Source organism: Falco biarmicus, chromosome 12 (genome assembly GCF_023638135.1).
Source record: "Falco biarmicus isolate bFalBia1 chromosome 12, bFalBia1.pri, whole genome shotgun sequence".
Lineage (NCBI taxonomy): Eukaryota > Metazoa > Chordata > Aves > Falconiformes > Falconidae > Falco > Falco biarmicus.
Window position 1 is genome coordinate 13,955,549 of NC_079299.1, and position 17,117 is coordinate 13,972,665.

The 17,117-nt window shown below is 39.9% G+C and overlaps 1 protein-coding gene across 3 annotated transcripts in view; it reads left to right on the forward strand.

Annotated features, from left to right (window-relative positions):
- Positions 1-17,117, forward strand: part of MTA3 (metastasis associated 1 family member 3) — a 135,920-nt gene that overhangs the window by 81,649 nt on the left and 37,154 nt on the right. For all 3 annotated transcript variants that reach the window (XM_056357434.1, XM_056357436.1, XM_056357435.1), the window contains exons 15-16: positions 8,101-8,187; positions 13,307-13,453. In XM_056357434.1, the coding sequence (XP_056213409.1) occupies positions 8,101-8,187; positions 13,307-13,453 (234 nt within the window). The remainder of the gene's footprint in view (positions 1-8,100; positions 8,188-13,306; positions 13,454-17,117) is intronic.

The window sequence follows — 17,117 nt, forward strand, 5'->3', positions numbered from 1 at the left end:
GAAATAAATTCACTTTTATATTATTTGTTTATTCTTTTGCTGAGCAGAAAGTATAGATCTGTACATGTTTTACTTTTTCTCAGTGGGGTTGGTCAAGGAATAAGGAGCTGGGGATGCATAAGAATTTAAATCCGGCCTAATAGCCATGTTTATTATTACATCATAGTTACCTCTTTGTTTGTTTGTTCCAGCTCTGAGTAAAAGTCTATATTATGCTTGGCGTTTTTATAGCCAAAATATAAAGGACTGATAAATTCACTAGTAGTATGACAGAAGGTTACGAGCTGTTGTAGATAGCGACAGTAAGTCTCTATCTGCATATGTGTGCAAGTTCTGGTGCAGAGTCACTGAATCTATCAGCAGGTTTTGTATCTGTACTGAGGGCCTTGGTTTACTGCTCACGCTGTTTGGTTATGTTTCCCAGTCTTCCACAGATGCAATTTTTGAAGCAGACACTTGGCATTCCGAGATGAGCCATGCTGTCTCATCGTACTGTCAATTGTATTAGAATTGAAGAGACTTTTGTAGAATGTTAGATGTTGGTTTCATAACCGTGTTTACTAGATTAATGCTAAATGTTTTCCCAGCATATTTAGCTGGGGTGCCAATGATGTCAGTGTTGGTTATGAGAAATCCACTCCGTGGAGGCTTAAAATCTGGTTTTGAGCAATTGTTTTCCCCTTAGGTACTTTAACACCAGCCATTTTTCACATGAAAACTCTGCATCTGCTTCTGCAGTCATCCAGAACTTGGTCCATATTTCTGTTCGTTGTCCTTGTCTTATTGTCTTGTTCGCCTTTTTTTTTTTTCTTCTTTCAAAGCTATGCAAGTTAGGAGCAGCTTTCAGATTTAGGGAAAACCGTATGTCAGCTGTGTGAATAAAATGGGTTGTACTTTATGGAAGAAGCGTATCTAAGGCTGGACTAGGATTATATTTTTACTCCTTAATACAAAATAAGAATTATTTTCTGAGAGGAAAGCATTGTACCTTTTAATTTATGTAATTGGCACTGATTTCTGCTGAGTCATGGAGGAAAACGAATTTTAGAAGTGCACTTGAACCTTGAATCTTTTTATCCGTGTCCCTGTTTCTTCTTAGTCGCTGCAGTAACTCAATCTGAAAGAAGATGAAGCTTTTGTTTAAGAAAGAGAAAAAACAGAAGGAAAAAAAAAGCTTAATTCAAGTGTTAATCATCATACTAGAACAAGTGTTATATGCACAGTTCAACTTTAAAACAAAGGAGTGACAAACAGCTTTTCAGCAGGAAACAGTCATTCTTGCATCAGACTGGCAGTGCTATGAGTGCTTCCTCATTGTTCCTTTGAATGAAAAAGTGACACATCAGATTAAGGTCAAGAGCAGAAAGGTATTTTTTTTCTGTAGTCTCTGACTTCCATTATTATTTTTGCTTAAAGCAAAATTTGGACCTTGTATTTTGTCTTTTTGAATACTGATGCTTCCTGATTAGACCATAGATTGAAAAACGAAGTCACAGTTCTCAGTGGTTTTTGAACGCAACATTCAAATAGTTTTATAATAGCGGAAACCAGATTATACCTTATTTAATTAATTAAACTTGTGTTTCTCTGTACACACACAAACACATATATACAGACATACACGCACATACTCTGTTTCTGGCAATGTCTCTCTCTGTGGATTCATACAATGCTCTTAGTGCATTGTCATTGTCATACTCTTGCTCTAGTAAAGCCTAGTAAGTAAGTAAATAAAATTTGTTCCTGTACTTCCGTCTGGTGACCTGTGTTCAGTGCACTCTGTAGATTTTAATGTTATAACTAAATAGGCTGTCCCTGAGAATGCCTTGAATACTCTCTTAAGGATAGCTTGAAGCAAGTAATTTTAATTTTTTATTATTTTTTTTTTAGTTTTTAAATGAGATATTAATTAACAGCAATGTTTTCATGTGTTGAATACCACTGAGTAGTGACAATATTAAAAGAATGTCTGTGCTGGTTTTACAAAAGTTACAGTTGTGCTTAGATAATAACCTGGCCAGAGTAGCAGGTTACCCATGATACGATATGGCGTGAGATGGTTAGGACCTCCGAGAACTGCTCTGGAATATATTTTTCATATTGGTGTGCTGAAACTTGAATCTAATGATTGCTTAGATGATTTGTCACTTGACTCTGTGTGTGCCAAACCAGTGCTTGAAAACAACTGCATTTCACAACTGTGTTGCAGTAGGCACCAACACTGAGAAACCATGAAATCTAAGGACAGAAGGGTGGTAGGGCACTCTGCCCGAGCAGCCTATCGGGTTTTATGCCTTCTTAGTCTTACGCAATTTGTTGAAGTGCCAGGTTGTAAATGAAATTAATTCCCAGTTCTGAGAAAGTCTGAACAAGCCAGTCAGAGCTTGTCTGTAAAATAAATTGATTTTTGTATTCCACCTGAACTCATCTGCAGATACTTCTTTTGTTATGGAGGAGCATGGAAGCCTCTGAGAATGCTAACCCTCAGGCCCAACCATCTTTTAGGTGAAACTGGATTTCAGACAGCATTATCATTATTGTAATTCCACCCACATCATCTCCCTTGGCTCATTACATCCACTGGCAGAAAACAAGGTCCTATTCTATGTTCTTTATCCTTTCAGTTAGTGCAGAGAATTAGATTTTTCTCATTAGTGAACCATACAGCATGACCCCTGCTCAGCTGCCGGCAGGAGGTAGTGGAGACGATGCATTTACATCCCAGTTCAGTCTAGGGATGGTCACCAGGAGGTTGAGAAGGCATGGCATCTCCTGCTAGGAGCACAGCCCATCGTGGAAATCTCAAACTTTGTTCTGCCCGAAGATAATAGACGCACTGTAGTTGCTGACAATAAACTTTTCTGATGGCTTTTCAGGAATAATTAGAATTGGTGAACTGTTTCAGTGAGAGGAATTTCCCATGCTCGAAATTAGGCAAAATACCTTCTTTTTATTTTAATATATTGCATGTTTTTTAGAGAGTTAAGCAAAACTATCCTGTCTGTGGAAGGCCTCTTAATTAGAGGAGACCAAAGTGGGCATGCTTCTCCAGACGCTGGCCAGGTTGGATCTGTTTCCAGCTTACAAACATGTTGGTACATGCACAGCAGCGAGCCATGCATCTGTGTGCCTCATTACTTCAGCACAGGAAGATCTTAGAGGGATTTTATTTTTCCTGCTCAGATACATTTTTATCAATATAACTATATGTATTAATTACAGTAATTTAAATTTGGGTAATTACACTTGTCTATTTAGATATTATCAAAATGTTTTCTGTGGGTAGTAGTGTATTATCTGCATCATACATATATGTAGTTATCTGGAAATGGGTATACTGTTCATGATCAAACCTTTAACATACCTTTAAATTTGCAGATTAAATAACAAGTTTGGTACACAGTACTTGCCTGTGACAATCTGGTTTGATAAAGAGGATTGAAAATTAAGTAGAATACGTAAAATTTTGCTGATTTGTCTTTGTAAGCTTACAGCCTGTTTTACTGACATAAAACTACCCATTCATCTCAAGTGAGTAACATTTATTGGTTCATCAGTGTTTTACATCCTAGATTTTTGTAGCTGCAGAAGATATTTTGGTTGCTTCTAGCATGAAAATATTTTCTCTGCTGTTTCCTTTGAATACAATTTGTGCCAGATTTTAGTAGCCAGTAAAATAATTGAAAGGCACACAATTTCTTTCTCAAAGTTTCCAAGAATTACCACAATTTAAGGAATACATAGAGTACAGTACATTCATTAGGTGATCTGATTTTAGTAAGAGATATGATGGAATGTCAAAAGACAAATAACTCGCCAATGAGAGTCTCTCTAAGCTATGAGAGACCTACAAATTAGTTTTTAAAAAAGGATATAATTTAAAAACTCATTCAAATCTAAAACCTTTTAAAAACTTTTTTCAATCGTTATTTGCTGTCATATTCTCCGTAGCATTCCTGATTTTGTTGGCCTCTCATCTCCAGAACAGTCGTCACTTTTCTAGGTTAAGAACTTCGTCTGTTTAAAACCTCCTGAAGAATCACTTTCACACTGTGGTTTGTAATGTTGTTCCCTGGAGTTCTTCAAATTGTACTGTATCTTCTTTAGGGTTATGGTGCCCCAAATTACATGTGCTTCAAGATACAGGTTTCCCATTATTTTAGTCACGTTTTCTGTTTTCCTATCATAATTTCTAGTATTGTGATCTTAATTTGTTTTTAAGTGACCACTCTTTAGTATTGTCCAGATATTTTTAGAAAATTGTTGACACTGACTCCATGAATTCTTTCCTGTGTGATGATGTAGAAACCTATCGTTGTATCTGTATGTTACAGTCCCTTACAGTTACCTCTTAAGAATTTACATTTACTGCTTGATGCTACTGCTATCCTTTGCAAGCAGTTTTAGCTTTGATTATGATCAGTAATTTCTTACCAGGAAACTTCAACTCTAATCACCTCTTTTCCTGATCTTTTGTGTGTTGAATAGCACAGATCCTTTGGGAGTTACGTAGTCAGTTAATTTTAATCAGGTGCTAATCCCTGAAAATACTTCTCTTTTTACCATGTAACAGCTGGACAGCAACAGTCTTTGGTGACACGGGTGATGCGGCTTGTTAAAAGCCAGTTGAAATGCCACGTCAGGTGCCAGGTCAGCTGCGTGTGTGCACATCGTGATTCCTTGTGCTTGACACACATGTGCACACGTGACATGTGCAGTCGCTGGTTTACAGGACATGCAGGTGAGAAGGGACCTCTGGAGGTCTGTAATTGCACCCCCTGCATAAAGTTCACGTGTGCATGGGCCTTTTGTCCAGGTGTGGTTTGTCTGTCTCCAGGGCTTCTCTGGGCACCTGTGCCAGTGTTTGGTCACCCTCACAGTAAATAACCTTTTCCTTACATCTGACAAGAATTTCCCATCCCCTAGCTCGTGTCCTTTGCCCCAGACAGCAATGGTATGTTGTCCTGTTCCTGTGTAGCCTCAAGAAGGGTCTGTCTTGGTCTTCTCTGTGCTCTGCTGCTAGGTGGTTACGGGTGGCAGTCAGGTCTTCTCATCTCAAGGCTGTCCAGACTCGGTCCCCTCAGGCTGTCTGTGTGTGGCCTGTGCTCCAGCCCCCGGCCAGCTTGATGACCCTCCGGTAGCTGCCCGTGCTTCGGAACGTCCGTGCCCTTGTAGAGGGGATCCCAGCACTCGTCACGGGGTCCGGTCAGGGTGTCGCAGGGCCCAGGGGGAAGGGTTGCCTCCCTCGCCCCGCTGCCTGTGCCTGTGGAGAGCAGCCTGCAGGCGTGCTGCTCGTGGCAAGGACGCACCGCTGAATGATGTGAACGCGTTAAACGTGTTTTCCCTTGACGAGGTCTTGATGTTTCTGTATTTAACTTGGATCCTCTATTAATAGTTCAACCCCTTTGCCAGTCTGCAGACCTGCTTACTGAGGAATGTTACCATGTTTGCAGTGGGTTTGTTCTCTTGAGCCCAGACCCATTTAAGTATTAGTTAAACACCAGTAGTGTACGTGCTCGACAGTTCGTTCGGATGAATTCCACCTGGCCCTGGCAACTTGTTTTTATTCATTAGCCAGTTTGTTCTGGATTTTCCTGTGGATGCTTTGATGTGACACAATTGTCATACTTCCCTTGTAAAAGGATTTTTGGAAGTGAGCTTCTTTAAGTTCTTCCCTAGTGAACACTGATGCAAAGAATGCATTCAGCTTTTCTGCCATGCCTTTATTTTTTTTGTTTATTTTCCTCACACCTTGATCCTGTTGCTGCAGGCACTAGCACACTTTCTGCTTTTGATACATTAGAAAAAGTACACTACAAAACATAATAATTTTTCTTTTTTAAGATTATTTTTTTCTCATAGCTTCCACTATTTCAGTGATCTGCCTGACATTTTTGTTGTTCATGTGGAAGCCCGGATTTGATTTTAGGACTTGTTTTTAATTTTTGAGAATTTCTTTCCTAAATTCTATTCTACAGTTTTACACTGGAGAGTGATGCACAATAATTTCTGTGTTTTTCTGTATGTAGTGTGTAAAGATTATAAACTCTATTCTAAAGTTTTATGGGAGTACCATATTGTGATTTAAAGTTTGCTGCTGTTACATGTACCTAATTGTTATAATAAATAGGTGTGCTTTGGATTACCAACCCAGTACCTTTGGTGAACGTGCTTTGCCTTAAGCATGGAAATTGTGCTCTCTTTGCACTCTGTATTCTCAGTCAGCATATGAATACCTCACCATGATTCAATGTAATTTATTTTTTTTACAGTGAAGACACGTAGATGGAAAATTTTCTTGCTAATTACTTTTTAGGCAATGCTTTGCTGTTCCCAAAGTAACTATAAAATACTTAATGTGGTCTGTGCTTATTTCGCTGAAGGAGATAGTGGAGGCACATCATTCTACTCTGTCACTTAAAATATTTCAGGTGTTGTGGAATATTAAAAATATTCCAGTCACCAGGTTCAGCGTGTTGTTGTTGGTTTTCTTTTTTCCACTGAGAACAGTGTATTTTGTTACTAAGATAAAATAGTAAAGCACTTTGTGTACTCAGCATTAGGGCTGTAACCTTTGGGCTGCCCGGATACCAGCTAGCATTTCCAGAATTTCAAGTAGATTCCTTAATATATTGAAATAAGTTGTGTGTTGTCTGCTGTGTTGAAAACATCTGTGAACGTACTGAAATACTTACGTCAGTCATTTCCGTGATTGCATGACCTATATGGGTTTTGCACAGAGGTAGATAGAATATGATAGAATATATGAAGATACTGTAAATTATTCTTTGTAGTGTCTTACCGTCTTTGTGTGACTATGTACTCTACCTCGTGTTGGAATGAAGCAAATGGGAACATTCTGGTAAAACACAAGGTGTAGACAAAGCAGAGTTACAAGTATTATAAGCTATTTGTAGTATCTAGCTCCTGTGAAGCTCGTTAGAAAATGCAGATCTGTATGTGCATATGTGAAAACTATGTGAAGAAACGTGTACATGTAGGTATGTGTACGTGGGGAGTAATTCCATTTGAGAGAATTCTAGATCTATGCAATCAACGTGTGGATGCAGTTTTGTACAAAACGGAATACCTGTGTTCCAGGGATACTGAAAGCCCTATATGGGGATTACTATGTGCTTGTAAAAGACAAATAACTTCATCATTCTGAGTAGTTAATAAAAAAAACCAAAACAAAAAAACAAAAAAAGGTAGTATAGTTCTAGTAGGCTTGAAATGATTTACTGAAACCTAGTGTCTTGGAAATTCCTGCCTTAGGTTGATTGACTCTGTTGTCTGTGCGTGAAACTTTTCATAGTAACGCTTCTATGTTTGGGGCATTTAGACAGATTCTCTGCTTGTGTATTTTCAGTGCCTTTGAGTTCATAGTTGTAGCATGAAATTAAGGTAGTTACTGAATTACTTATTTTCCTTTACTCTGCAGGAAGTTATGCTCTTTGAGGCCTTTGAGCTCTGTCATACTTGGTTACAAATGACCACTTTGTTCAAAATTTTATAGTAAAAGGGTTTCTTTGGTGGATGTGTTTTGTTTTGTTTTGTTTTTTAAGCTTCATCTTGCCATGATAGCCCCTGTGTTCTGTTTTGCTTATTAAGAGTTGTACGAATCACTGTACTATCAGAGGAAGACGTGACAGAAATCAGTAGTCCCAGCTTTAAATCCTTCTTACCTTTGTATTACCCCATTTAGAGCTAGACAAACTTGTAGAAAGTAATGAAGAATTCAGTGTAAATTATTTTTAATAGCCAGAACTGGTTTTATTTCAGTATTCATATTTTCATCTGTTTTATTTCCCTAGCTGACTGTCTCCAGAAAGGATTTGTTAGCAAAACATGTAATCAAATTTGTGTTAGAACTTACATGAACTTAAAAAAAAATAATCATAACGTCACTTGCATGAATGAGAACATGGCCTGCCTTTAAGTATCCATTATTAGTAGTAATGATGACCAAAAGAAGAACATGTGCTAAAAAGAAAAAAGAAATTTCTGGTAAAAATGCAAGTCAGAAGCTGGTTGGTGTGTCCTAATTATATTTGTAATGGTAAAATATTTAAACTGAGTTTTATTCTTTAAAATTCTCAGATGCAGATCGACATTGTGAACTTGCTGGAAATCCTCTGAAGATAAAAAGCACCAGAAAACCACTGTCATGTATCATTGGGTATTTAGGTGCGTATCTGCCTCCAGAGAATAACAAACCAAATAAATGAACATTCAGTGTGTACTGATACTTTAAAAACCTGTATGCATAGAGTAAGAGACTTACGCTTTTAGTAACAAGAAAATTGTAAAGTGAATAATGTAATTAGAATTCTGGTCCACTATCGGTTGCAAAACTGCATGATTGAGCTTACAGGATATAGGCAGAAAGCCTTCTGATGCTGGTTTAAAATGGCAGAGTGAAACCTGATGTAATTTAGAATGTGAAAAATAGTCTGACAGCCTAAATAAAAAAATAAGCACTCAGAGAGGAGGTACTTGGTATGCTCAGTGCTGCTCTACTGTACCCCTTGAATCCACTTGTAATGTTCCTGTGTGCTTAAAAGGAGGAGACCTCAACCATATTGAGACACTGATCTTTTAGTTTAATGCCATAATTTTAAAAGATGTGATGAAATTTGTACTGAGATCATGGCCAGGAGGACAGTGAACTCACATAAAATAATGGGGAAAGGATAAATCCTAGTAATTGTGATTCCATATTAGAAAAAATGAAAATTGTCCTCTTTGCAAGGAACCACCACTGTTGAATATTTACGCAGTCATATATGAGTTGAGATACCCCAGAGGCTTTCTATTAATCCTCAGGTGAATATAGAAATCAATTCATTGATGAGAGCATCGGTCAATAATTCTGCAGTGTATTAATCCCAGTCTACAGAAGGGAAGCTGAGGGTGAAGCCCAGTCTAGATGTTTTGCTCAGAATTTCAATCAGTAGGAGGTTTTTTTGTGCTGGAGCAAAGTAAACAGTAACAGTCTGACTTAGTGAAACAGAAATCAGCTATTAATGTAGTTATAACTGTTCTTCCAGAACATCAATTTTAACAAAATCCAAACTTCCGGAAGCACGCTAATAAATAATTAATGCCCACTCTCACTGAATTTTGATTCTTCCTGCCCTGGAGTTTAAGAAAAGAGCTGGTGATAACTTCCTACAGGCATCCCAGCTGTGTGTATGACATATGTTGTCATTAGAGTGAATGAGGAAAGCACTGCTTTGATGAACTTGGTGGAGCTGTGCTTGTAGGAGGGGGGGAGGCAAGTCGGGCAGGAGGTGGTTTGTCTGCCTGAGCTGTCTGTGCAGTCAAAAGAAGAAATGGCAGTGTCTGTAATCGTAGAAGATATTGCATGTGTTTAGTGCCATGTTAGTTAGTTAGCGAGGGGCTGGTTTGGTACCTCTGAGAGCGTTACATCTGTAGGTTTAATGGCAGTAAAGGGCTGAACAGTGTCAGCATGATGTGTAGGTAGGTGAAGGCTTTGTAGAAGATTAACTGCACTAAAATACAGGTCTCTGTAGAGTCTGCTTAGCGTTTGATTGCATGGAAAGTGAAGGTATCACAGCTGAAGGCATCTCGCTACAATTGAAAGCAAATATATGTTACAGAGATATGAAGTGTAACCGGTATAGTTAAATACATGCATCTGAATTAGCTGTATAAGGATGGCTAGAAACTGGCTTTTTGCTTGCCATTTGCCTTGGTGTTTGTTTTTTTGGTTTTTTTTTTCCGTTCAGTTTGGTTGTGATTTTTTTTCTTTGTTTATTTGGGATTTTTGCATGTTCCAGTGAGTAAGTAACGCCTGCATTATTTTCCCCATAAAATTTAGTATTAAATATTTTGTGATACCTTATACAGGAGTCAGTCATGCCATTCCCACAGACATTTATTGGCATGCAGTTCACTGTGTGTCTCAGGGCACTACTGTTTTCAGCCCTGCTGGTGAGGCAGAGAGGATTTCAGTGCCCTGCACGTGCTGGGTCATCGCTCCCCTTTATCCCAGCTCTGTTTCTTGGCTGCCAGTTCCACAGGTGAGGCAGGTTAAGTATTAAAGTAGGTCCTGTCCTCCAGGGAGCTGGGGCTAATCCCCTGCAATCCCTTCAGTCATCGCTGTGCTTACTAAACAAACCCCCTAAGGTGAGCCCCTGGCTAATTAAATGTCCTATATTACCTCCTAATTATGAGGAAACCAGGCTAATGTTTCCAGCTGGGATGCATGTTGAGGGGATGAGATGAGAGAGGTGCAGCTGCTTAAGCACCCCTGGAATCCAGGATGCTTACTTAAGTGACTCAGTAGGAAACTTCAACTTTTCTTTGTTTACCCTAGTGACGTTAGTGGAAACAGGAAAAGTTTTTAGAAAAGGATTCCTAAATACATCATTCAATTATTGTTTCTTACTCCTGTTTTATTTCAGAAATGATCATATAGTCTGATTCTGGCCAACTGGTTACTTGTTGTGTGGGTGAAGGGAGAATTTGGGTTGTTTGGATGTTATAATTCTCTGAGTTAGCAGAAGGTGCAGGTGATAGGAGATTTTCAGTGAAGTAGTAGGCAATAGAACAAGGATGAGAGCAGCAGGTATTAAAATACCCCTAATTACTATTATTCCAGAACACAATAATACAATGGGATAATGTAATTCAGGCAGAAACCCTGCAATGCCTCATTACCCCTCTCAGGTGTGATGAAGCAGCTAGTTAGAAAGTGCTGATCTAAATCACGCAAATATTTGAAGCAAGTCTAAACACAGAGGATGGGTGAATGTAAGGTGTTAAGACCTCACAGGAAGGACACAGTCCATTGCAAAGTGGTCCTGGCTAATAAGATTGTTTCTACAACTTAAAGGAAGAGCTTGGTCTTGCTGCCTTCCTCCCTCTACTGCAGGAAGGACAGCCTTTGTGGTAGACTAATGGAACATTAGTGACTTCCAAATGGAATAAAAGTCAAAGGAAGCAAATGCTTCCTTCTTCAGCTTGCTTACCCTGAAAATACAAAATTATATCTCCTATACACTGTAGACAGAAGGAATTTATGAGTTCTCATATGTTGAATGCAGCTGCTGGAGCTCTATGGGAAATAATCTTTTAGTGGTGTTCGCCCTAAAATTTAAGCATTTCCTTCAGAGAATTGGAAAAGATTGCCAAATGAGCATTTTTAGAATCCAAATTCCAGTTGTCTTCAGCAGACAGCACAAACCTTCCTGTTTCGGTTAAAAGTTTTGCTTTAGCAGTCAGTAAAGTTCATAACATTAAGCGTGCCTCTGTTCCCATTTTAGTTAAAAAGCAAAATAGATGCTTGTTCTCTACAGCATGACAAATGGGACATGCCCTGAAATGTGCTGGATACTTGGTGTTCCTAAACTCTTTTATATGAAAAATGGGTGAGTACTGCAGTGAATGGCAGTAGAAAGCTCTTGTCTAAGTAAATTCTGCAAAGATTGGTGACATCAAGCTAGCCTTTACACCCCACCCCCCCAAATCTACAGGAGTGCCCTGAAGCAATTCCCTGTACCCTGGCTCTGTGCTATCCTAACACCTGCCTGTGCATTACCCTGCTTTACTCTTTCTTATCTGACCCTCTTGAAGTGTCTTGGAAGAGGGTGTTCATGCTTTAAGAGTGTGATTGGAAGCTCTGACTAAACCAGTAGTTAACAAAGTGAAGTCTTTTGAAATGTGAAGGTTGTTGGCGGTGTCTCCTCCTGGCATGCTGTTCCCGGTACAGCGTGGCCAAGTCATTGTGGTCATCGTGCTCTTTTCTACCTGGTAGGGTACTGATGAAACTGTTTGGCTGTCCCAACTTTATGGGTCTGCCTTTGAGAGGTTATCGTGGCAAGCACACCGTGATCTCGCGGCACAGGGCCAGCTGCCTGCAGCCACCGCCGGTCGCTGGCCGGGGCGGGTGGGCTGGGTGCCTGCCGGCTGCAGGGGGGGCTTTCCATGGGAGCCAGGGCATGGAGCTGGGCGGGTGGGCGCGTGGCATCGTGCTTCCTTGGCATTTCTGAAGGCGGAAGAATCTGCTGTTGCAGTGGGCTTTGACTTGGTGCAATGGTTTCTGTTTCTCCTGCATGACAGCTGAGAGCGGCAGAGGCTGGAGGGCCTCACCCGTGGATACCTGGCCTTACTTCAGATACTGCGTATTCCCAGCTTCTATGCTTTATAAACAGAAGAGCAGAAAGAAGCGCGCTTCAGGCGGTGCAAACCTGGGCTACAGATGGGGAAGTACTTAATTTTTGCCTTCCGATCTCGCTCCCGGGGGGCAGTTGACTCTCCTGATGCCACCTGCCAGCCCGTCCACCCCCAGGCCCCTCCGCTGGGTGGGCAAGCCAGGTGGCTGGTGGTGCCGGCAGCTGGTACTCGGTGCCGGCGTCAGCAGGACGGGGACCTGCCCCCGGGCACGCTGGTGTCCCTCGCACATCTGGGGCTGTCTGAGGATGTACGCAGCGGTGGCATTTTGAACCCAAGTGTGTGGTGGGAATAGGTTAATTGGTTCAGCAAACTCCTGATGAAGGACAAGCGGACTCTGCTGGGGCTTCCTTCTGCCGCTGTTATCTGGCGGGTGACTGCGAAATTTCCATACGGCTGTGTCAGCTTTTGGCAAACACAGCCGCTGCCACCCTGAAGCGTGCTGGCCAGATGCATCTCCCTGCCTCTTACCCGACCTGCTTCCTCCTTATCCAAAATAATCATGCTCCGAGAACCGCATTGGGAGCTCCAGGATGGCTGAAGCTCCCCAGCAGTGTCTGTGGGGCTCTGGCGGTACCTGGGGGACCCGGTACGGTCAATAGCTTCAGAGCCCTGCTGTGGCTGGGCTGCACCTGCTGTCTCGTGTTTGGGAAGATCCTCTAAAGCTTGTTGTTGTGACAGAAAATAATGAGTAGCTTGAGGTACTGAGGTGATTTCACTGTAGTAAAATGCTTTTATTTGCTTGCAAAAAAATCCGTAGGTGTATCGCTCCAATACAGGCCTCAGAAGGGCAGGAAAATGTAAATGCAGAACTGTTTCAGGTTGATTTGTATTACCCTTCAACCTCTGAAATCCTTACACACCTACACCATAGTATTGAACTTGGGCAATCTAAAGTGAAATAAATTTTTCCTGCTTGGAGGAACTGTAGGTAATAAGACTTGCGTTTGAATTGTTATTCAAGGTCCTGTAAAGACACTCATGCAGAATAAACTTTCTTTTCTTCCACTTGAAATGTAAATGTAAATTAAATATGTTGAATAGACTATTTTTTAGATCAAGTATGTATAATTTCTGTCTCTCTTTCTCTTTCTCTCATCTCAAACAGAGATTCACCCTGCAGTGAAACCCAATGTAATCAGGTCAACACCAAGCCTGCAAAGTCCAAGTGCAAAACGACTGCTTGCACCCTCCAATCACTCTTCATTAAGTATTTTGGGGAAAAGAAACTACAGCCATCATAACGGTCTTGATGGTATGTGAAGGAATATAAAGAAATATTTTTTAAGTCTCTGAATTACAAAACTTTCTGTGGACCTGAGATGATGTTAAATAAGGGGGTGCAGACCAGCAGGTGTGTAAGGTGTGGGTAGCATGTTTATAGCATTGATTCTTAATGCAGTGAACGGTGGTGCTTATTCACTGAACTTGGATATATTAATGCCGTTTCTTACAAAACCCCTTTTACCATTTTTCTTACGAATCTTGATATAAAAGGACAAGAAGAGAATAAAACAAATTTGATGAAGGTAGAGATGCAACCTCTGGGGGTTTTTTTGCTTATTGCATTGCATTTTTATTTGAAGAAATACTTTGCGGAGATATACAAGACCTTTTGAATTATTCTGGACGAAATTACTTGATACATACTGGACCTGTTTACAGCCAATCTCTTTGCTAATATGTGAATTCTAAACATGGCTTAGTCTGGATTCTGAACAGTGAGATTGATAGTAGAGGGAAAATAGCTTCTGTCATCTTGCCTTCCAAGACCAATGTCACAGAGTCAGTTAAAACAAGAGGTAGCCCTGGCAACAAGGGCTGGTGGAAGGTAGGAGCTCCTTAGAAAGCGACTATCACTTGCAGAGGAGGAGGCAGAAGGGGTGTCACAGAGGTGCAGGAGAGGCTTTTTGTGTACACTGAGCAGCACCAGAGGTGATGTCCACTTCATTTCAGTATGGTGCAAATGGAGAGCAGGTATGAAGCTGTGCAAAAAAAAAAAAAAAGAAATCTGTGGGTAAGACTAACTTTTCTCAAATATTCTTTATTTTTTATTCGGGAAAGTGAATGTATGTTACTGATTTTATTTTTTTTTAATCACCTGGAACTGTGAACAGTTTAATCTCTTGTCCAAATAAGAGAAGAATCCAGCAGGATAGAATTTGTTTGCACTGAAAACAAATGTATCCATTCCTGAGCTCTCTTTCTGTGAGATGTAACTTCTGTAAGCCATTGGCTTATTTGTTCTGTAATTGAATAAGGTTGTTGAGATTAGAAAGCTGAAAGAAGTTAGGCTCCGAAACAAGACTGTTCAGAACATGATCTGCACAAGAGGTGACTCTTCATGCTTCACAGAATAGGTCAAGGTAGAAATGAGAGGGACTTTCCTTTTAGATGAGCTACTAGAAATAGTATTCCAAATACAGGAAGAAAAACTTGATCCGTTTTCCATCATCTTCCCATAATGATCGTGTTTTTCTGTCATCGCCAATGCTATTTGTATCTTCCAGTGAAAATGCCTACAGTACTTTTTATAATACCTAGATAGAAATCACTACATATTTCAACAAAAGTGGTTATTTAGTATACACAGAAGAGGCTTGCTTGGGCCTCTGCGTAGTGTGCAGCCCGCCGTTACACAACAGGCAAGTAACATGCGTGGCAACACAAGCTATCGGTGGACCAAGATGACAACCACGTGACTTGGACTTGGAAGAAAAGATGATGACATTAGTAGGTGTAGCTTTAAATGCTGAATTTCCACTGTGATCCTTGAGTGTGAAATTCTGCAGGGATGGTCTGGTAGTTGCTGCATGGGAATGTGAACGAAGGCTGCTTCCCCCTGCCGCCAGTGCTGGCCGTTAGACGGGACTGTCTATATGAGCTTTGAGTGATGAATGACTCTCACCTGGAAATAAAGATGATGTTACGTTTCTGCTGTAGAGAAGGCTGTAGCAATAAGTTCAAGATAAACTTTGTCCCTCGTTGTGTCCCTATAAGGAGGCATGCTTGGAAGTCTTTAAAATTTTTCTTCTACTTAGTACAGATGTTCTCTTCAAAGTAAAACTTGTGTAAAACCAGTCATTGGCCACAGAGATTTGTTCTTACCAGTCAGTCAGTTGTGTTGAGCCAGTTTGCACAGAATAACATCTAACTGGAAAAATTAGTATTGAGAACTGTAAGTCATTGCTTTAGGAGGTTACTACTTCTGCTTACTTGTTTTCTGTGAAAAAGTAACTTACTGGAAGGCTATATCCTAAATAACTGAAATCTGTATTTTGTTTGCGTAAAAGTGGCTATTTTGGTCTTTAAAAATGGCTATTTCAGTTCTTATCCTAGCCACTCTCTTTAATTAAAAGCCTGCAAAGTGTAAATAAAATGCAAAGAAAGAGCAACAAACCAGTATAGTAATACTCAACAGGACAGGTCCTTGGTTGCTTTCAACTTAAAAATGATTAACATTTGCCATTTAACTCCCTCTCTGCTTATTGGTAAAATACAAAATACACTTTTTTTTTGCCATAATTTATCCACTTTCTCTTCAGTATACAGCAAAACCTCAGTGACCAGATAAACTAGGGAAATGGTGGTTTCTGTGTAATTGCACTGACCACGGTGCACTATTTGTGTAATGAAAGGTTTTGTCAACCTCCAGAGTTTTTGTTTCCATAAATACACTAAAAAGCTTTTTTGGTTCCAAAACGTTATTGATTGTTGCAGGGTTTATTGCATTGTAACAATTAACAGTATCCAGAAAGCCTGCTATGGAGATGATGATATATTCTGTCTTTCAATGCATGCTTTAATGAAATTAGCAAACAAAAAGGAGCACAGTGGGCTTATATTTAGTCTTCTCTCGTGTTATTTTCATAATCTTAGTGTTATTGACATATAAATGTCTGCATGTTCAGGTTTGCTTTTTTCCAACATTGTTAGAAATTTGTTGTGAAGAAACAATATAAATACGTGTACTTGAGGTACACATAATTTACAATACTGAAGTAAATGTCACTGAGGCTTGTGCAAATATCTATTTAGATATGCATATTTGAAGTCAGTCTTACTGGCCAGGTGAGTTGAGTGCTGTATTTTGACAGAATTGGTTATTAACAGATTAATAATTATTGGCTCAGAAATAAGGCAGTGTAATATGGAAATGGTAATTCTTTCTGCCTGTATGGAGGAGTGGGGGAAGGTTATGAGAAACATCATTCATATTTGGTTTAATGCTTTTAAGAGTAATAAAGAACAACATTATTAGCATTTCTTACAGGAGTCTTATGTCGGTTTGAGTCTTGATTTTGCCCAATGTGGCACAAGTTTCCCTTTAATTTTTCCATGGATGCACCTCCAGCAAGAGTCTGGTGCAACCAGTAGAGGTGAGGGAGTCTGTCATTTCTGACTACTATTGCTCAATCTTTATCAAGAATGAGGGAGCTCATTCATCTCTTCATAAATGGTGGGTTTGTGCCCTGGGATCTTGCTATTAACCGATCTGCGTGTCAGTCACTGGTGAGTGGGAGATGTAGTTGTATGCGTGAACCCATGTATAAGGCACAGACATAAGTAAAATTGCACTGCTTAAGCACTGTGTATTGTGACTAGATAGGCAGAAGATCTTGTAGTTGTTTGTGTCCTTTATTGTAGGAGGAAGAGTTTTTCTGGATGGTCTTAGAAAAGTGTTTTCCCTTTTATTTTCAAACAACAGCAAATCTCATGTGAAAAATGCCAGAAAGTTTTTTTCCATTCTGGAAAAAAAAAAATCACAGTACTTTGGGGAGTTTTCATGTCATACGCATGCTGGTGCTTGTAACTGCTCTGAGATGCAGTATTTCTATTGCTGCTGAGAATAAAGTCAATGCAAAATATTTTAAGTGGTTCTCAGCAGTGAAGGCAGTCTCTTGCAAATGGGAAAATTC